Source organism: Indicator indicator, chromosome 6 (assembly GCF_027791375.1).
Source record: "Indicator indicator isolate 239-I01 chromosome 6, UM_Iind_1.1, whole genome shotgun sequence".
In the NCBI taxonomy this organism is placed as follows: domain Eukaryota; kingdom Metazoa; phylum Chordata; class Aves; order Piciformes; family Indicatoridae; genus Indicator; species Indicator indicator.
In genome coordinates this window covers 7,638,159-7,658,817 of record NC_072015.1, presented here as the reverse complement: position 1 = coordinate 7,658,817, position 20,659 = coordinate 7,638,159, and the positions used below count along the sequence as shown (strand labels likewise).

The 20,659-nt window shown below is 49.8% G+C and overlaps 1 protein-coding gene across 3 annotated transcripts; it reads left to right on the top strand.

Annotated features, from left to right (window-relative positions):
* The first annotated feature begins 274 nt into the window (after positions 1 to 274).
* Positions 275 to 18,711, top strand: TFAP2A (transcription factor AP-2 alpha). 3 transcript variants are annotated; one of them, XM_054381546.1, is made up of 8 exons: positions 3,459 to 3,503; positions 6,969 to 6,995; positions 8,268 to 8,702; positions 11,717 to 11,768; positions 13,151 to 13,382; positions 14,398 to 14,516; positions 16,853 to 16,994; positions 18,423 to 18,711. In XM_054381546.1, exons 1-8 carry the CDS (start codon positions 3,459 to 3,461, stop codon positions 18,709 to 18,711), a joined length of 1,341 nt encoding a protein of 446 aa, XP_054237521.1. The 3 variants fall into 3 exon arrangements, with proteins under 3 accessions (XP_054237523.1, XP_054237522.1, XP_054237521.1); XM_054381548.1 differs by lacking the exons at positions 3,459 to 3,503; positions 6,969 to 6,995 and adding an exon at positions 275 to 307; XM_054381547.1 differs by lacking the exon at positions 6,969 to 6,995 and having other exon boundaries at positions 3,453 to 3,503.
* Positions 18,712 to 20,659: the final 1,948 nt, after the last annotated feature.

The following is a 20,659-nucleotide window of genomic DNA, read 5'->3' as shown; positions in this document are numbered from 1 at the left end:
TGGCCCGGGGCATACCCGGGAGGCATACACGGAGGGCGAAGGGGGTCTGATAGTGGCGCAGCACCAGGGGTCGCCAGGGCCATGGGGAGGTAGCGCGGGGGCAGCGCAGAAGCAGCGCGCAGGCGCAGGCAGGGAGCACCCAGCTCTTTATGGCCAGGTGAGAGAGTCCCGGCGCAGGTAAGGGGAGGATTTACCCAGAGGCGTCCCGGGAGGGTGGTTTGCTCTCGCAGTCCATGACCAGCAGGGATCTGGGGACACAGAGCCCGCAGCCAGGATGTCTATCCTTGCCAAAATGGGGGACTGGCAGGTAAGGCGACCCTCTTGCCTTGGGGGTGGGTGGGAGGGGAGGGTGTTTATTGTTATTTTGGGACGGGAGGCAGGGCTGGAGCAAGGGAACGGTGACGGGCCGGGAGCGAGCCGGGCAAACCGCGGTGATTTTTGTGGCTACTGGTGCTAGGAGGTGTCGCCGGTTACTGGTGGGGCCCAGCTGCAACAGGTAGAGAGCGGCGGGTCGGGGCCGGGAGAACGGCGAGAGCTGTTCCGTCGACAGTGGGAATGCCCCGGTCTGGGGCTGTGGTGCCCGGCAGCGTGAGCCCACGAAGGGCGATGTGTGCTCGCCCGTCGTCCCTCTGCCCGGGTCTGGTAGCTGCTGGCCCGCCGCGGAGCCTCGAGGCTGCACCCGGAGCTCGGTGGGGCCCAGTGCGGGGCAAGGCCCAGAGTTAAGCGCCGTGGACGAGCTTCGGAGGGATGGAACGTTGCTGCCAGTTCCTATCCGATCCCATCCCATGGAGAAATAATGCTGCCGGATTCCGGTCGGTAGTAGATACACCGGGAGCGTCTGTGAAAATCGCTTCCGCGGGGGATGATCAGCCGAAAGAAAAAGTAAAATCCACCTGGCGGGGGGATAAACGCGGACGGCCGGGGCTTCGCTCAACTCCATGGACCTAGGTGGGGGGGCCTCCACCCGCACCACGGAGGAGCCGACACGTGCGGAGGAGCTACGGCGGTTCCCAAAACGGGAAGAACACTGGGAAATCCCTGCAGCATCCTGATGTCCGTCCGCTCCATCGGGATCGCTGCCATTCACCGGTGAATAAAAAAGGAAGGACCGTCCCGTTGGAACACTGGGGGTTTTATTACCGAAAACGAGGAGGTGTTTTTCCCAGGACAGTCCGGTTCAAGACGGGAGCTTGGCTGCTTTCTTTTTTTTTTTTTTTCTTTTACTCGCAACTTTTTAAATCTCTTGACCTGGTCTTTTTTCTACACTGTCCTGTTTAATTATTTTTTTAAGGTAGCAGTGAGTTGTGGGGGAAAAAATGCAAGAAATTAATTTAACAAAAATATCTTAATAATTTTTTACAGTTACAAGTAGAGAAGCTTTTATCAGCTCGCTTCGGAGAAGCGATCAAAAGAGGATTTAAATTATTTTTTTTTTTTTTTCCGCACTGAACTCAACTCTGATGTTATTGCCCTTACAGACTATCTGTCTTGAAATCTCTTCCCGATTTTTCCCTACACCCCGATCCTCGTCGCTCCGTCTTCCCGGTGCTGTGGGCTCCCCCCGTGCCAGCCCCGTCGTGACTGGCTAGAGGGGCTGCACCAGGAGTACTCGCCGCGGGGCTCTAAGGAGCCGCTTCCCTCTACTCTCTGCGGGTCTCTTGGGGAAAACAGTACCCTCCTCCCCGCAGCACCCTATCCAGCCCGGGGCTAAGGGAGAGGAGGAACAATAGCCGGGCCTTTGCCACAAGGCAGTCCCGAGTGGCCGTGGTTGGGAGACTGTCCCGAAGGGGAAGCTCTCCTAAATGGCCCGCTGCTAAGGGGCCGTGGGCCCCTTCGTTAACCCTCCTCCCCTCCTGTTTTTCTCATCCTTCCCCCTCGTCCCCCGCTAGGGCATTAACTCGGCTTAGTCTGCCAGCTCCATTTGAACCTCAATGGGAGTAAAACCAACAATTTACTCTCCTGCCACTTGCAGACAAAAGAGATGGTGGAAAAGAGCGTCGGACGGAGGTGGAAAAGGGAAAGACAATAAATAATTAATAACAATACTTTTTGGGTCTGTAAACGTGTATGTGAAGGAGCAGGCCCAGGAGCCTGGAAACTTTGCCATCTTTCCAGGCCTGGGCATGTGTGTTGCAGGTCTTCCCCACCCCAAGGGCCCACCGTGGGGTGAAGGGGCTGTTTGCTCCTGGAAGCAGTAAATTTCCTTCCAGCATCTGGGGGTGACCCCGGAAGGGTCTCTTAGGCTGACACGGCAGGTTTTGAGGTTGGCATAGGGAAGTTTCAGGGAGAGGCAGGGCGTCCAGGTGCTGCCTCCCCGCCCCCTTCATTCATCCCTAACTCGGGGATGCCCAGCCCCGGGGGATGGCCGGGACACCCGGCCTACGGAGAAGACGATGCCTCGGCGTTAGGAGCGGCGTGGCATCCGTGTGAGGGGAGAAATGAATCTTTTCGGTGGATTGATTAAGGCTGGACGCCCGGGGAAATAAAAGAGAAGGGTGGAAAATTAACCCTCCCCAGAAGGGCGGGCTGATTCCTCGCTTAGCGGCACGTTGTTAAGAAAACGATGTGCTCCACCTAAGAAAGTACCCAAGTTTTACTACGGTCATTGTTTTTTGTCCCTTTGTTCAAGTGCTTCCAAAAGACACTTTTTTTCCCCCCTTTCCCTCCCCTCCTGCTGCATTCCCATTACCGCTCACCCACTTTATATAGGAGATTATGTTTAGGTTTTATTATTTTGGAAGACCAGTAGTCAGCAGAGCAGAGAGGAACGAAATAGTTTGCAAAAGAAAGCTTTTCGAATCTCCACTCAAAAAAAAAAAAAAAAAAAAAAGGAAAAAAAATCAAATCCAATTCAGAGGGCAGGCAATAGAAGTCTCCACAGACAACAGCCTCAGAGAGCAAAACCTGATTTTGTGTCTCCTCACTTTGGTTTCCTTAAAAACTACGGGGAAGAGAGAGGAAAAAAAAAGGAAGAGAGGAAAAAAAAAGAGGAGAAAGAAATCCCAAATCAGGGGGTGGTTTCTTGGGTAGCCCCAGCTGAAGGGACAGTGACTTCTCTGGCCATTTTCCCCCCACACCAGCAGGCAGGGCCCGGAACCCCCAGCTCTCAGCTCTCCCCCTCCCCAAGCTAGGGCTTCAATGCGTGGGAGAAAATTTGTGTGTTTTTTGTTTGGTTTGGTTTGGTTTGTTGGTTGGGTTTTTCTTTGCTCGTAGGTCCTTTTCTACCTGTGTCCATCGCTGCAGGTTGTTGTGCTGGCGAGCAATTGGGTTGTTGTTGATATGCTAATGAGGCGATTAGGCTGTCGGTAAAGAGCTGGAAAAGGGAAAAGTTTCCACCATTAGAGGGAGATCTCCGAGCGCGGACGGGAGCGCTCCAGAGCCTCCGCCAGCCCCGGCAACGCCACCGTAGGGAAAGGCAGGGAGAACCAAACCCTCTCTCCTCTCGCCAATCCATGAAAATGCTTTGGAAACTGACGGATAATATCAAATATGAGGAATGTGAGGTAAGCGCTTCCCCCCACAACCGGGGTAAAATCTCGGCCCCGCAAGCTGCGAGCAGGAGCTTGCAGCATCCCTCCGTCTCTCAATTTCGTTTAGGAAAGAAAAAAAAATCCAAACAAAACTTCTGCTCCTTCGCCAGGCTTCCTTGTGGTCCTGCAGCTGGAGAGGGTCTGGGGTCTTTTCCCCAGGAACTTCGGGGCTTGTGGAAAGCCGGCTTGGTCGGAAGTGCATGAGGAAAGGCAAAGAGGATCCAGCAGCAGACTGGTCTATAGGTAGATCCTCCGTAGATAAGGCTCTGTAGGATGCTACACTCATCCATATGGATAGATGGATGGACGAATGAATGAATGAATGAAAGGGCAAAGAGACAAAGGGAAGAGAATTTTCTTTACACACCAGGTACCCGAGACATCCCAATAAATTGGCTCAGGATGGACGCTTAATTTCAGTCTTTCTGATGTATCCTGCGGGTTGATCAACATCGAGCTGCCCAAATTTGTTGGGGGTCAGCTGCTGAGCTGAAATCTCAGGGGTTGGGAGCAGTGTATTCCCTCCTAATTTTGGGGGGCATGCTCCCACGGCTTTGAGCCATAGTATTTTAACAGGTTGGAGGAAAAAAATAATGAAAATCCACCTAATTGGTCTTGGAGCCGTTCAAGCAGAGATTGTATGCGCCCATCTGTGGAGCTGTGTGTGCATCCGTGGTTTTAGAGTGTCTTTTAATCTGACTCCCCCCCCCAAAAAAAAAATCACGGAAAAAGAAGAGCAATGCCCAGGATTGGGTGCCTAGTTTCAGAGCAACGAATACTATTGTCCCCCGTTTTGCACAAGTTGCCCGTGCCAAATGCGTTCCACTCGCGCGAATAAAGGACTCTAATTCGCAAATGAAAGCAGTGATTTGGTCGCGACCCACGCAGGAATGTCCCCGCTAGCCTCGCTGGAGCTTTGCCGACCTGCATGTCTGGGGCGAAGGGGGGTGGGGGGGTGGAGGGGCACGCTCCCACCCGACCTTGCCGCTACTTTTGGGCGATGCTGTGTCTTAGGAAAGGGACCGAAGACTCGCCAGACTCGCCGCCGACTAAGTAATTTGGTGGTTTCCCGAAATGAGGAATTTGTGATAAAGCTGGCTCCGGGTGAGGGAGCGGAGTTCTTGGATCCTATTGCGGCTGGATGCTTGATTTCTAGGAAAGAGGTGTCAGGGTTGGTTTGTTTATTTTATTTTATTTATTTTCTAATTCGGAAAAAATAATATATATAATTCCACAGCTGGATTTCGGGAGGAAAGTGTGTCTCTTCCCCCCCCCCCATCCCCTTCCAGGATCCATATTCAAGTGCGCACATGTGCGAGCGTGCAGATTTCGCCGCAAATGGCTTTTGTTGCCCGGCTCTGATGGGACTTTGTACCGGAGGGCCTCCCAAACACGGAGGGAGCCGCGGCCGCTCCACCGGAGCACACCGGCTACTGTTGGGCGTTCTTGTGCGGTTGGCTTGGCGGGTTGTTTTTTTTTCCTCGGGGGTGACTTGTAGAAAGGATGGAAAAGAGGGTGGCTGTGCCCTGCGGGGGATAGGATCTGCCTTTTAAGGAAAAAGATAGGAAAAAAGGAAAAGGCAAGCGGAATACGATCCTGGGAATAGAAGCCCGGGAAGCCGCTCTCGGTGGCCAGAGGGCCGGAGGCGGGCGGAGGCTGCGGCGGGGCAGCGGCGGAGGAGAAACGGAGCGATGCCTGCTTGAGAGAGTTGTTTGGGACTTGCACAGCCAGTCCGACGGGTTACGCCGGAGCCCCGGCTTGTCTGGGCCGGGAGAAGCCTCTTTTCCCGGCTCCCTCTTCCCCCCCACCTCCTCCGCGTCCCTCCCGCCCTCTTTCTCTCCCCGCCTCGCTGCCTTTTCCCCTCGTTTTGATTTTTCACCCCGCATCCTCTAAGAGGGGGGCCACGGGGAGCCCAGTGGATGTTCCTTGGGTTCTCCAGCCACCCCTCCCCCCTACACCCCTCTACAACCCGGGCTCCTTGGTGCTGGAACCGGAGGAGGAGGAAGAAGAGAAGGAGGGCTGACACCCAGAAGGGGAGACACCCAAAAAAAAAAAAAAAAAAGCCACCCAACTTTCCCAGACGATTTCCGGGACGCGGGGTACGGAGGCGAGCCGGCTCGGCGGCGCGGGGAGCCCCTCGGCGGGGCGCCGTCGAGGCATGGACGGAGCGGCGGCGGGCGGCCCCGCGGAGCCCACCCCGCGGAAAGGCGGCAGCGGGGCCGAGGGCGGCAAGAGCCAAGCGGGAAGCCAGCAGCCGCTCTTCACCCTGGGCTTTGAGGCCGGCTACGAGCAGCAGCCGCAGCCCGAGGTGCGCCCGAGAAGGACCGCGGGGCTGGGGGCCAGGGGGGAGAGGCAAAGGGAGGGGAAGGGAAGTGAAGGGGAGAAAGGGAGGGCGGGGGGCTGCGGGGTGGGGGGGGGGAGGGGAGGGATCCCGCGCCCCCCTCCCTTCTCTCTTTCATGCTTGTCTCTCCCACCCCCAACACCATCACCACCGCCCCCCCACCCCCAATCCTCCTGGCTCCCACCCTCTCCTTCTCTCCGGATCTCTTTCTCTTTCACTTTTGCATGCCCTGCAACCTTTTAAAATGTTGCCCCTTTCCTGTGATTCGTCAGACGCAGCAGCATGTGTCCCCCCCCTCTCTCTCTCCCGCTCCCTCTCTCTCCCTTTTTGTCTCCTTCTCCCTCTCCCCCATCTCTGATTAGATACACTGATTCTTCATTCAATGGACGTCATTTAGAACAGGCTCTGCCTTGAGTTGCCTTCTCGCTTCACGCTCGATTTCCAGCCATTCTTCCCTTATTAAGTGTTCGTGTAATATTAATAGTCATGAATATCTGCTATTAGGAGTCTCCAGGAAGGCAGCAGATCTGTTATTAGGAGCTCAAGTGAAGCAGCAGCTAAGTCAAAGGAGAAAAAAAAAAAAGAGACAGAGGAAAAAAAAAGGATTAAGAAACAAACACACACACGCTAAAAATCAAACACCCCCCCCCAAAAAAAAGGCGAAAAACAACAACCAAAAAAAGCGCAAAACCAACCAACCAAACAAAAAAAGGCAACAACAACAACAACAACAAAAAATACCCAAAACAAAAAGCAACGAAGTTTGCCTCCTCCTCACACCACGCCAGGATAGAGAGCTCGCCTTGGCAACACCCGATGAAGGGCAGCAGAGACCGGTGCAAGTTCTGATGGATTATCGTGGCTCGCCCGCGGTGCAGAAGCAGCCCCGGCACCCCGGTCCCTCCGCCCGCTCCTAGCGCCGGGCTCCGGCCGCGCTCCCTCGGCGCTCCCCTCCGCACCCGCGGGGCTCCGCCGGGGGCTGAGCTCTCCGCCGGTCCCCTTTCCTCTGCCTTTTTTTGGTGTTTTTTTTTTTTCCTTTTTTATTATTTTTCTTCCATTTTTTCCTGCCTTGACTTGTAACCCCCGACTCTTCGCAGATGTTAGTACACAGTTTTTCGGCTATGGTGAGTTGCTTCCCGTTTCTCTCGGAGGGGTCTGTTGTGCGCTGGGCGTTGCTATTGTTGTCGGCGGTGGCGGTCTGGATTTCGCACCCAGCTTTCCGGAGAGGGCTTTATTTTCCCTTCATTTCTATAAATTCAGCGGTTTAGCTTATTTTTTTTTTTTTTTCCCCCACTGTTCTCTCCTTCTATTTTCTCGCTCCCCCACCCCCCTTCCTTTTTCCCCCCCCTTCTTTTGTTTTATCTTTTTGTCGTTGGTCTGCTTCGAGTGAACGGCAAAAGGCTTTGCTTGGTCCCCACAACTTCCATTTCTACCACCTGCAAACGGGATATTTTTCAGCTTTCTTCTTTCTCTTTTTTTTTTTCGGATTGTGGCTCTTTCCCTTAAATCCTCCTCCGTGGAGGCCATGTCTTTTTCCCCGGACATACCTGTGGGTTATTTTGCCGGATTGCGGGAACAGGCAGAGCCGTACCGAAAAGCCCGTCGGTGCGGCGCGGCTCTCCCTGGCACTCCGGCGCATTCCTCCGCTTCCCCGGCGCCTTGGCCCTCGCCACCCCCCATCCCACCTCTCCCCACCTCCATCTCCGAAATCGGCCGTTGTGGCGAATGGGGAGCTACGGGGCTGCTTTCCCTTAGGATGGGGACCGTGGTCGTGCCTTTACACCGAAATATTCGTAAAACTCGCGGGGGGAACAAGCTGTTTGTGTAGAACCTCTTTCGGCATTTTCTGGTAACAAAATGGCAGTGGGCTTGGGTTTTCCAGGATTTTCTTTGGATGCGTTATCCATAATCCCAGCGCTGGTATTCGTCTCGGTTCTGTCTACAGCTAGTGAAGGGTTATTTTGGGTCTCGGTAGAATTATTATTTTAATGATGCCCGTTTACTGATTATTCTTTTATTTGCGGGAAATAGGTTGCTCGGAAATACCGAGGCGCGATCGGTGGGGAATCCACGCTGCATCGCCGCAATGTTTTCTTAGTTATTATAAGCAGTCCTGTTACAATTATTGCTATTATCGCTGTTACCATTATCGCTATTATTATTATTAATTTAAAAAAGAAAGAGTGCTTCTTAATAGTGTGTGAAGGGAAAGCAGAGGAAGAGAAAACCTCAGATCCACTCTTCTCCGCCTCGAAGCGGAAGAATTGCCCGATAGCTGAAATTCTCCAGCCGATTTTGAGGACAAACAGTTTGATTTTTATCTTTGTTTTTCTTTTCTCCCCCCTCCCTTTCTCCCTCCCCCCTCAATCCCCCCACCCACCACACACACACCTCAGGAGCGCCACGACAGTACCAGCAACGGGACAGCCCGGCTACCCCAGCTGGGGACCGTGGGTCAGTCTCCCTACACCAGCGCCCCGCCGCTCTCGCACACCCCCAACGCCGACTTCCAGCCCCCCTACTTCCCCCCTCCTTACCAGCCCATCTACCCTCAGTCTCAGGACCCCTACTCCCACGTCAACGACCCGTACAGCCTCAACCCCCTTCATGCCCAGCCACAACCCCAGCATCCAGGATGGCCAGGACAGAGGCAAAGCCAGGAGACTGGGCTACTCCACACGCACCGGGGGTTGCCCCATCAACTTTCGGGGCTCGATCCACGGAGGGACTACCGGCGACACGACGACCTACTGCATGCCCCGCACGGGCTGGGCTCCGGGCTGGCCGATCTACCCCTTCACTCCATCCCCCACGCCATCGAGGATGTGCCGGTAAGCCAACGGGGTACCCCGGGGCACGTCAGTCCCTCTTCCCCCATCCTCCTTCCCGCGGGAAAGGAGGAGGACCCACTTCCCCCCTCTACCCCTTCCCCCCACCCCCCAAAAGAAAGAAAAAAAAAAGAGGAGGGAAGAGCAACACCCCCCCTCAAGGGAAAGATGAATCCCCCACCTAGAACAATAGGTTCTCGCAGCTTGGCCCTGCGCGATGCCTCCCTGATAACATGCCCGCTAAAATCTAAATAAATCAAATTACTGTCATCGTTTAACAATATCTTTCCTTCTCAATGACAATAAGCTGTTACGATTGGAAGAATGTATAATATCACCACAGGGCCGTGCTTTTGGGGGTTTCTGGCTGCCTTGGGAAAAACACGAGTCTGAAATGCGAGATCTCATTAAATGTCCTCCCAGGCAAACGTAAAACGGGGGAAGGAAGGGGGGGGGGGGGAAGGGGGGGAGGGCAAGAAAAGTGGGTGAAAGTGGCCTGAGAAGGGGGAAAAAAAATCGGTTTCCTGTGATAACAGAATTGGGATAACGACATCTGAAGTTGCAGGAGGGTTCGGGCATATCCTCTTCTCTAAAGGAATTAATGGACAAATCAGGGATGAGGCATCTAAAAGACTGCTGCCTCCTTTTAGCGGTGGTGCAAAGGGATGACCTCATAAATCATTAGCTATAGGTTATCAAATTCCAGCCAGGGCTGCTACACCCTAGATTAAATTAAAGGTTGGGAGCCAATTGGAGGATGCGTTATTTGGGGGGGGACGGGACCTAATTCTGTTATCGATAAATACAGCTTAAAGAAACGATTTCTAATTAAGCATGACATGAGCGCAGGGGCTAGTTACAAAGCAAGCTGGGGCTATTGTTCAGTTAGAAAAGTGGCTTTATGCAGCGTGATGGGTCACAAAGAAAGTTCATCTTTCTGTGTTTCTCCCCCAAAAATGGAATTAGAACATAACGATAAATTCATTAAAGCTCCCCTCTCCCTCCGCACCCCCTCTCCCCCCCTGCCACCCAAGAGCTCTGGTGGAGGGAGTGAAGCCATTCGACTTGCAGGAGAGGAGAAGGGAGCTGTGGTATCTGGATGTGATTTTGTCTGAAATGCCATCCCAAATTACAGGATCAAATATTACAACAATATATTTGCTGACAGTTTAATGAGTACAGTTTCGTGTTGCAGAGGAGAATGCTTGGGTTAAAGTACCTATTTTTTGGGGGTCGTTTTGCAATCTTTTGTAAATTACACTCAGGGAGAATGGTGAATTTATTGCAGCCCTCATCTGGCTAAATTTCCAGCAGAAAATTGGGGGTTATGATTAGCAGTTTTACAGTGAGTGCGCACACTTCCCAAAGTGGAGGGTTTAGCTAAGCAATTGGGATCCATTAAAATGCAGGTTGATCCTTTTAAACTTGATCTAAAAGAACATGGAGGCGACAGTGGGAATAAACTAATTTGTTGACCGCAAGCCCCTAATTGCTGCGGGAGGAACAGGACTCTAAAAGGTTCGTGCTCCGTGGCCGTGGGGTGATTCGGGTGGGAGATCTGCTGATCCTCTGCAGATCTATGAATTAAAAGCGTTGCTACACTTGGTGAAAACCAAATGCCATCTGGTTTAAATCCTTAAACCAGCCCGATTTGTTTTCCCTCTGTAAAACTGAATCAGCAGTCTGTGAGAAGGAAAAAGCATAGAAATAAGAGGATGTATCATTTTAGGAGTATTTTATCTAGTTATGCCCCTCCAAAAAGTTATTTACAAGAATTTAGGTCAAGAAAGGCCAGTTTTGTAATTTTCCTGTTGCTGCAGCACTTAACCTTTAATACAACTGACGGCTAAATATTTAAGAAAATCAAGTAGATGGTGAAAATTATTTAATCATAAATATCTCTGTGGGATTTTTAAACGTAACAGTCCTCTCTGTATGGAATATGTGTAGAAATAACACAAATAAAAGTATTACGCCACACTACATTTACTTTATGGGTTTAGGGTGCATGCATAAAGGGATCATATTTCCCCATATAGTTAAAACACAAGAACTGCAGCAGTAGTCATTTCTGAACATTTCTCAATTTAATTATACTTAAATCCAGAAGCACTTTAGGCAAGTTACAAATGAGAGCGTGGAGTATAATAAAACCTGTAATAAAGCAACTTAGTACCATCCACCCGGAATCATTGAGATCAGGCACAATTAACAGGAGCATAAATCCAAGACAGAATGGAAAATGTTAGGAATCGGTATTATTGTTGGACAAAGACTAGAGGAGGAAGTAATAGTTTTTTAACTGGTAATGCCTGGGTTTGGGAACCATTGTGAAATCTTCTATCTCAACAGTGCTGGTGTTAATTTGTAAACACAGCTAGATATTATACTGCCTGTCAGTTGTTTTGGTTTTTGCCCCCACCCCACCTCCTTTTTTTTTTTGGGGGGGGGGGGGGGGGTAAGAGAGGCGGCGGGGGGGGTTGTGTGTGTGTTAGAAAACCAAATTTTCATTTGACTTTCTAATCACGTCGGGCTTCTGCCGCGCCAACCCCAGCTGTAGCTGCGGCCGTGGAACCTGCGAGGGGACAATAGTGGGGAAGCCCGGGGGTACGTTGGGCCATCATACCCCCACCTCCTCCTCGGCATCACACTGGTCCCAGCCCTTTTGTGATGGTCCTCCCGCAGGCAGGGGAACGGCAGGGCCAGGGCTGCTTTCCGGGAAGGGAGGAGGGAGAAAGCCTCGGGGGTGTGGGGGGTAATTTGTTATTTTTTCGATACTTTTTTTTTTTTCCGATTTCTTGGGGAACAGGGGAAGAACAAGGAGGGCATTTCTCCTGATGAACTAAATCCAACCAAATCCCATCTAACCTCCACATCCACCACAGGATCAGTCGTTTCCCTCCCTGCAGTGCTGCTGGGGAGTAGGGAACACACACACAACTTCTCCCACACCCCATCCCTCCCTGCCTTTTGTTGTGGTCGTATGTTTACATCCCTGCCTGTTCCTTTTGTTGCAGCACGTAGAAGACCCCGGTATTAACATCCCAGATCAAACTGTAATTAAGAAAGGTAAGCCCTTTCCTTGCGCATACCAAACATGTCGTCACAGGCTGGGGACTGCTCGCAGGGGGGACTTACCAAGCCTCCCCCCACCTCCCCAACCTCCCCCTCCACCCCCAGCCCCAGGCTCCTTCCTCTGGCACGTATTGCTGGCCAAAACGTTTGGGGGCAGAGAAAGAAACCAGGGCTCTGTGGGTTGAAATCAGCCCTCGGAACTGGCCACGTTTTGCTGTTTTAATTCTTGTTGTTAAGGAGAAGAAAAATGTGAGCAGATGAGGGAGAGAATCCAAGGTGGAATTTTAGTGGAATTTTAGTGTTTTAGCCAATGATTCAGTTTCAGGGTTTGCCCCATGCATGTGGCTGAGTGGTGGTGTTTAATTGTTTGTAAATGGAAAGAGAAAATGTCATTCCCTCATTCTTTGGGTTTTCTGATTTAAATCTCAGTGGTGATGAGGTGGGTTCTTGGAGAAGAAGGGGCCAGATTCTGGAAACTGGTGTCTATGGGTCAGAGTGGTTTGGTTTTCGCTGGCTTGGAATTGCTTGGAAGCTGGTCCTCAAACTGTGCAAAAATATTTCTGGGTATGCTTGCACTCAGTTTTCTTACTTTGGATGAATGAAAGATTGGGAAAGGTGGTAGAAGGTGGTTTGCAAAGGAGGTTCTCAGTGGAATGTGCTCAGTTTTTACATTTGGATTGTGTTGGAGTAGAAGTGGCAGGGCCGAACACTGTCACTCGCTCCTGCCTGCTCTGAGGGGTGCCACGGCTCTGCAGCCACCTGGAATTTGGGTACCCTGGAGCAAGGTGCTGAGCCGAGCTGGTCTCCTCCCTCATCCTTAATCGCTGTATAGTCAGTGAACTCAAACTTTCATTCCTCCCCCCTCACCCCGTCCGTAAAGCCTTTGTCACGTCAAATTAGATGTGCAAGGGATAAATCTTAAGAGATGCTCTTTCCAAGCCGACATGATAATTGGCTCTTTTATTAGTAATCTCAAGAGTTCGTTTAACTCCTGTTGTATCTATTAGCCTTCCCAGAGCTATTAATGTCACAAGTGATCTATCCAAAACGGGAGAGAGCCCCCTGCTCCCTTTGACCAACGGCAGAATGGAGAAGGGGATGGCAAACGGTCCCTTTCCGGGTGGAACAGGACTGTATTTTGGGCAGCGACCAGCCAGTGAGGCACACTCCTGGGGACATGGTTGGGGGATGCCGGTTTGCTCTTGTCTGAATCTCCTTGTTGCGGGATTAGGCTTGCCCGACTCTCTCCTCTGGCCCGTAGGCGATGTGGGGCCGGCCGCAACGAAGCGGTTCGGGTACTCGGTGGCGGCGGCCTCTCCTCCCCCGGTTTCCCGCCCGTTCCTCACCCTCACCACCCTGCTCCTCCCTCCCTGCAGGCCCCGTGTCCCTCTCCAAGTCTAACAACAACGCCGTCTCCTCCATCCCCATCAACAAGGACACGCTCTTCGGCGGGGTAGTGAACCCCAACGAGGTCTTCTGCTCGGTGCCGGGCCGCCTCTCGCTGCTCAGCTCCACCTCCAAGTACAAGGTCACGGTGGCGGAAGTGCAGAGACGCCTCTCGCCTCCCGAGTGCCTCAACGCCTCCCTGCTGGGCGGAGTGTTACGGAGGTGAGGAGGCGGGGGGAGCAACGAACGCAGGAGGCGGGGTGGCAGCGAATAACGCCCGTTAACGCCGGGCCGGGCCGGGCCGGGCGGGCGGGGGGAAGGAAGGAGAAGGGAGGGGGTTCGCCCGGTGCCCGCCGCTAGGGGGCGGGGTAGCGCCGTGAGGCGGCGGGAACTGGCGGGGGGGGACTGTAACCACGGCAACGTGCGGACTTGTGTGGCGGTCCCCGAGCCCCGTTTCGGCGGACCTGGGCCATGTGTCATCTCCATCCCAGGCCTCGCTGTCATATCATGGCTGTGACACCATCGTCATCCAAATGTGTATACAAGCCCCAGGAGTGGGGAGGATTCTAGTGGATGCTCCACTGTGGGCATCCACCCTGCTGCCCCACCACCCTGGGCCTGCAGCTTCACCCAGGCAATTATGCAGTCCCCAGGCAGGGAATAACATCGACGATTAATTAAGGCAGCTCCCACCTCCATGGCCTGGCTTAGTCCAGCTCTGCTGAAAACCCGTGTAGGGCTAGGTGTGAGGGCAGCAAAGCTCCATGGTGGGTGCTAAGGGAAGCTGATGGCCTTACAGATTGGCCCGCTCCCATCATGCTGCCCTTGGGCTGTGGGGAGAAGCTCCCCCTAGCCCCTCTCCCTGCCATGGTTATGGTGCCGTGGGAGCTCAGGTGGCTGCCTCGGGAGTCTGACTCTGGCCATGATGTGCCCAGAATTCCTCACCAGCTTGGGGGCTGAGACAGACCTTAGTGAGGGCCCTTGTGCCCAGAGCTCCCCACCAGTTTGGGGGCTGATTTGGCCCTCCATTGCCTAGACATGGAGCCGTCCAAAGCCCTTTTCCTGTCTCTGAGACTCAGCTCTCAGAAACACTCATTCTTCAGCCCTGTAAAACCCTCACTCCTCCAAAAATCCCTATACTCCACTCCATGGGAAAGCAATGTGTTGGTGTGATTCATGGGTGGGAATGATGACCCTCTGCCAGCCCCATTTCTCAATGCCTTTCTGTGTGGAGCAGGGCGAAGTCTAAAAATGGAGGGAGATCGCTGAGGGAGAAACTGGACAAAATAGGATTAAACCTGCCAGCTGGGAGGCGTAAAGCTGCTAACGTTACCTTGCTCACGTCGCTTGTGGAGGGTAAGTGACTGAAAGAGTTGTGAGGGCTTGGTTGCAAAATGTGCCTGTTGCCTTTGCCTAATGGGAGATGACTTGGTGTTGAGTTGGGATTTTTTTCCTCAAATCAAATGCGGCTTGTTGGAAATTGGAAGGGCAAGTTGTTTTCTATGCCTCAGAAAGAAAAGGTTAATTGTGTGCCTTTGCTTCTTGTTTTAACCTGACATGGGCTTGCGTGAGTCCTGCATACTCAACGTTGCATTCTACCATTTATTTGTTTTTAAGTCTCCAAGCTAGACGTTTTCAGGGCCCCATCTTACTTCCTCATTCAAGTGAGTAATTCCTCCCAAGAGTAGGTGGATCTCTTTGGGAACAGCATGGGAAGGATCCCTGCAAATGGAGGATGTGGGCTTAGCTCTGTGAGAGAGCCCTGACTGTTGAGTTGGAAGGCACAGGGAGAAGAGGCTCTAATGCTTGGCTGCTGTCCTTCTGCCACAGGTGGACAGCCAGGCAATTTTAAATGTCAGAAACTGCAGCTACTTTAAGTTTGTTTTCCCTCCCAGGACACAGCCACATAGCAGTAAATCATTTAAGTTTTCTGACATCTGCATTTGAGAAATGCGTGACCATTACTTCCTGAATTAATTTGGGAATCCTTGACCTCAGCCAGGAATTAATGGTGTCCTGAAAGCCTCAAGGTTGCACCACCACCTCCTGCTCCCTTTTGGTTCTCATTTTCAGAACACATGTTTCCTTGGCTATATCGTTCTCTACTTTGCTTTGGCCAGAAAATGTGCAACTTACTTTTAACGCCTTGGGTGCTGTCAGAAGCAAGAGGTGGGAAGCTCAAGAGTTTGCTCAAGAGTCTTGTTTAGTTTTGAAGCAGTTGTTGTGTCACTGACCGGCACAAAGTAAACCCCTCACTTGGGGTTTGGCTGCATTTTAGAGGGGTTCAGTCCTCAAAGTGCATGTAAGCACAGTTTAAATTAAGTTTGGTTGTGTAGGAGGGAATTTTTTGGTTTGTTTTGTTGTCACTTCTCATTTTGAAAGAAATGTTTCCTGTTCAAAGGGATGGGGAGGGAAACGCTGCACAGTGTCAGTCTTCATGTCTTTAAATATCAGGATTAATGGGTGCACTGTATCTATACTGTGTGAAAATGATGGTGTCTCTGAGTTTGGAAGGGCTTTGCAATTGCCTTGACGTCTCTGAGTTTGGAAGGGCTTTGCAATCGCCTTGACGTGCCACGATGAAACAAATCACGAGGGAAAAACTTGTAGGAAGTCTAGATTTGGTAGATGCATAACGTTGTTTGTGATGTGAATGAATATGGAGAAGGTTTTATGGTAATCTGTTTTTCTGTTTGGCTTTCACGGAGGATGGCTTTAAAAGAATGCAGAATGATTTTATCTCTTTTTTTGGTAACAAAAGCACAAAACCTTAGGCCCTATCTCCAGATAAGTTGATAATGGGGGCTGATTTTTGGGGAGATGATGGTATAAACATTGCTGGTGCTCCTAGACCTGTAGCGATGAGGCAGTTTCTAGAGTACTGTTATTGTTTATGATCCGCTCCATTTTATGGAAACAAGCTCACTGGACTGAGGCTTTGAAGCTCTAATTGGCGCATGCGTTCTTCCGGAGCTAGAGCTAATGGCAGGAAGCCCTGCAGTAAAAACCAACTGGTTCAGGAAATTAAAACCAAAGATTTGAAAATCAACAAAACAGACAGACTTGCTGGAATGACCCTAAAATTCTCATGGCTAATCGTCTGGGGGGGGGTGGTGGTGAAGGTGTAATTATACACGATCAAGTTAAATTTTAAACACTTAGCTGTTTAATGCGCTTTATTTAGGAGAGCTCTAGGAGTAATTATGAGCAATATTAATCATTGATGCAGTGCAAAAGAATATAGAGACAAGACTGAGGCAAACGAACTCAGAAAATAGCTGTGAATGAAATGAAATGTAGGTAAATGGCTGTATGTAGCTATGGGTATGTAAATCTCAGCACACATTCCAGGTGGATGGAGCCTGCCTGTCTCAAAGTGTCTGTTGGTCAATCTAAACTTGACAAAAAATTCTTACCCGAGGTTTCACTGGTAACTATTGTCATGAAAATATACATTTGCATTGCCCTCACTGAAGCAAAGAGAACTCCTGCAAGATAAGGTGTGATTAGCATTTCTTACCTTCTCAAAGGACAAAAAAAAAAAAAAAAAAAAAAGAAAGGCCCAGCCTCAGAGAAGAAAAGCCCAAGTAGAATGGAGCGTTTTGGGGTTTTTTTGTCCTGATGGCTTTTGGCCTCTGTGTCCTGTGTACTGATGAGCTGTGTGTGTTTCCCTCCCATCCCCACCCGTGCAGGAGAAGCAGTACATCTCGCTAGAGATTTTGGGTACGTTTGTGAGACAGAGTTTCCTGCCAAAGCAGTAGCTGAATTTCTCAACCGACAACATTCCGATCCAAACGAGCAAGTCACAAGAAAAAACATGCTTCTAGCTACAAAGTAAGACATTTACCTTTCTGGCATGTTGCTCAGAAGTGAGGGGAGGGCGACAAACCTGGTTTCAGGGATTTCATTTGGGAGCATTTGCCACATAGCTATGATTTTGTGAATTGTGAGGGGGTGTATTTGCCCTCCTGCTACAGAAGAACTCTGCAGCCCAGTTTGGTTTCCATCATTTGGTTGGTGCAGATTACCTTGAAAGCAAGTCATGAAAATTGTGGGTGGGTAATTCTTCAGAGACAAGCATTTTCTGGGCCATTTTGCTTCACCTAGCAGTTTAGGTAGAAGGCTCCCCATTGACAATAAGAGAAAACTGGTACATTAAATCGATTTCAGTTCATTAAAGTTGTCAATGGTTTTTCCTGCTTCTTACTCAGTGAAGCCATGGATATTAAAAATATATTTTAAATTACAATCTGTAGGCAGTTAAAATGCTGTCGGAGTTTGTCGTTGGTGGGGCTGCCTCGACTTCCAGGTGGTGTGTGAGGAGAAAATGATTGTTTTTCTCTGTTTGCTGGAAATTAAAAGCGTTGTTTAGTAGCCCTTAATTACCAACTGAGGTGTCACTAAAGGGCACAGTGCCAGAGGGCGCAGGCAGAAGATGGGAGCTGTGTTATGGCTGGAAGACATTAACGGGGAGGGGGGGTTTAGAACACAAAACTGTTTCAACACGCTTCTTAGCTCCCTTGCTATAAGGGTGTGTGATTTCTCCAACTATTCGTGCAGCGAGTGGATGATATAACCTAACTTCTGCACTGTGCCCTCGTATCCTCTCTTCCCACCTACCTGGAAGGAAATTTCCAGACCCCAGTTAGCGTCAGCCTTCCCCTCTGTGGGAAGGTCCCTTTGGATTTGGAGATATAGATGTACACATAGAAATGTTTCAGAACACCCTAATTTAAAGCCTCGATTCCCCTCTTGGCCCTCACTCTTCCCCACACACAGGCGTGTTTTAGCCTTGCAAAGGAAGAGGCACATGCCTTTCTCCAGTTCCAAGACATGGATAAATCCCTCCCTTTGGATATCACACCCCATCTATTCCTTTCTGTCCTGCTGAGGAGATTTAAACTGTGTCTGCTCCAAAACCCAGCTGGGCATGGATGTTTTTTTGGGGGGGCTGCGGGAGGTGTATCTCTGCGCCTGTTATTTATCTCTGTGTGTTGGCCAGGGCGTAGTGTGTCTGCATGCAAGGCAAAGGGGAAGAGGTTCGTGTGTGCCAGGGAAGTGTGAGGATTTGGGGGAAGGATGTGTAGGGAGGAGAGGCGAGCCAGTGTGTGTGCACTTGGGGCCAGTAGCCCCCTTGATCCAAGGGCTTGTGTTATCTAACAGAGAGCACACACTGGCATTGCTGCCTCCAGTGATAGTCCGTTTCTCTCCCTCTCTCTCCTGCCTCCCTGCCTCTGTCTCTCTGCTCCATTTGTGCCACAGACAGATCTGTAAAGAGTTCACCGACCTGCTGGCTCAGGACCGATCTCCCCTGGGTAACTCACGGCCCAACCCCATTTTGGAGCCGGGCATCCAGAGCTGCCTGACCCACTTCAACCTCATCTCGCACGGTTTCGGGAGCCCGGCAGTGTGCGCTGCCGTCACCGCCCTGCAGAACTATCTCACCGAGGCGCTCAAGGCAATGGACAAAATGTACCTCAGCAACAATCCCAACAGCCACACAGACAACAGCACCAAAAGCGGCGACAAAGAGGAGAAGCACCGAAAGTGAGGATTTTTCCCCCCTTACTCCTCTCCCTTCCCCCTCATAGCTCATCGATCCATTCATCTCCCTCCTCCCTCTCCCCTGCACCCAGCACCCCCAGGCTACAGCAACAGAATGAGCGTCCTTCTGCCAATCGTGTTCACTGACTCTGCGGGACTGCTCTGCCCTCTCCCCACACCCCATCCCAGCATCCACATTTCCATTTGCTCCTTCTTAACTTGCCCTACAACGTTCCTCCTCTCCCTGCTGCTGCCACCACCGTTTTTGCCCCAGTTTGGAGCCTAAAAAGGACAGAACAGGCGGACGGAGCCAGCAAAGGAGAAAACAAAGTTCTGTCTTGAGTTTCTGAACTTCTTTTTTTAGATAAAACAAAAGGAGGAAAACAAAACAAAACAAAAAACAAAACAAAAAGGACTTTTTTTTCTAAAAATATATTAAAAATAAAAAAAAAAAAAATCACCACACCAAAAAGAAATAAATAATACTTTAAAAATTCTATGAACTTCACTGGACTGAATCACCACCTTCCCTTACATAAACTTCAGTAAGATTGTAGCCATATTAAAGACCAGAAACACACACACACAAAAAAAAAAAAGGCAAAAAGGAAAGGTACGACAGCAACAGCCGCCGCCAACAAAACGAAAGGCAAAAAAAGAAAGGACTGATGACGTTTAATCAGTATTGTGAATAAACTTGAACACAAAACACAAGCAGTTCCATGTCATATCTTCGGTTGTAGAACTCTTTTTTCCTGTCCGAGGTAAAGCGACCTGACTTGAACTTTCTATGGCAACACGATTCACGGTTATTATATAAGGGAATCAGTGTTCATGTATGTATATATTTATTTATGTGTAATTTAATGGGAATTGTAAATATGGTGAGTCTGTTTTAAGCCTTTTTTTTAAATTTTTTTTTATTTATCTGGTGATCTCGTTTACCTCTTGTTTAGTGGGTTTTAAATCTTCCCCTCTTAGTTCATCACGTGGTTCATGGTACTTATTTAGATATCAGAGGTTTTTTGGGGGTTTTTCTCTGGGATTCATCATTTTTAGCCCTGTTGTAGCATGTTAAAGGCGACAATGAAGCAGCTGAACAAATGGAAAAAAAAAAAGAAAAACAACCACATGGATTTTTTATATATAATTAGTATGACATTTAGTTTCTCATTGAAGATAAAATAAAGTGATGTTGGACCCTGGCAAGGTTTTTAAACATGTTAGTGGTTTTACAACCCTTATGTGTTGTGGCAAAAGAAAGAAGCGATTTTCATCCACTGTCCTTCTCCCAAAAGCACCATCAGAGCAATAAATTAATATTGTCTTTTAAAAAGAAGATTTAGCTTTTCTTTTCTCCCTGTCCCCCCCCCCCTTTTATTTCTTTCTCCTTTTTTCCCCCCCTTTTCTTTGTTTTATTTTCTTTTCCAAAGAACTTCAAACACTCGGGACCACCTGGTATCCTGTATTTCCACTGGCCATATTGGAAGCAGTTCTAGTTGTATTGTATTGAGTTGTGCCGGCAGTAGTTTCCATGCCTATCAATGTATCATAGTCCTTTGTTGCCCAGATAAATAAATATTTGATACGCTTTATGTCGATTTTTTTATTCAGTGGCTGTCTTTACCCAGGCGTATTTTTGTTCTTGGCAGTATTTTTTATTCAGTATGGTTACAGTAATTGAGTTTAACTCTCCCTTGACAATTGCTCCTTGCAATAAGCAGCTGAACCCATTGTTTCCCTCAAGTCTAATAAAAACTTACTTTCAACTTGGAGTTCAGAGCAGGGTATCATTTAGATATTCCACCGAGTCTGTGTTCAGACAAATGACACAATAAAGCACAATGTATTCTTTTGGATAAAAAATTGTCTGTACTGCTAACAAAATGATACGCTATCTTTTCTTTAACTGGAACCTAATTTTATTAAAAAAAAACAAAACAGAAACAAAAAAA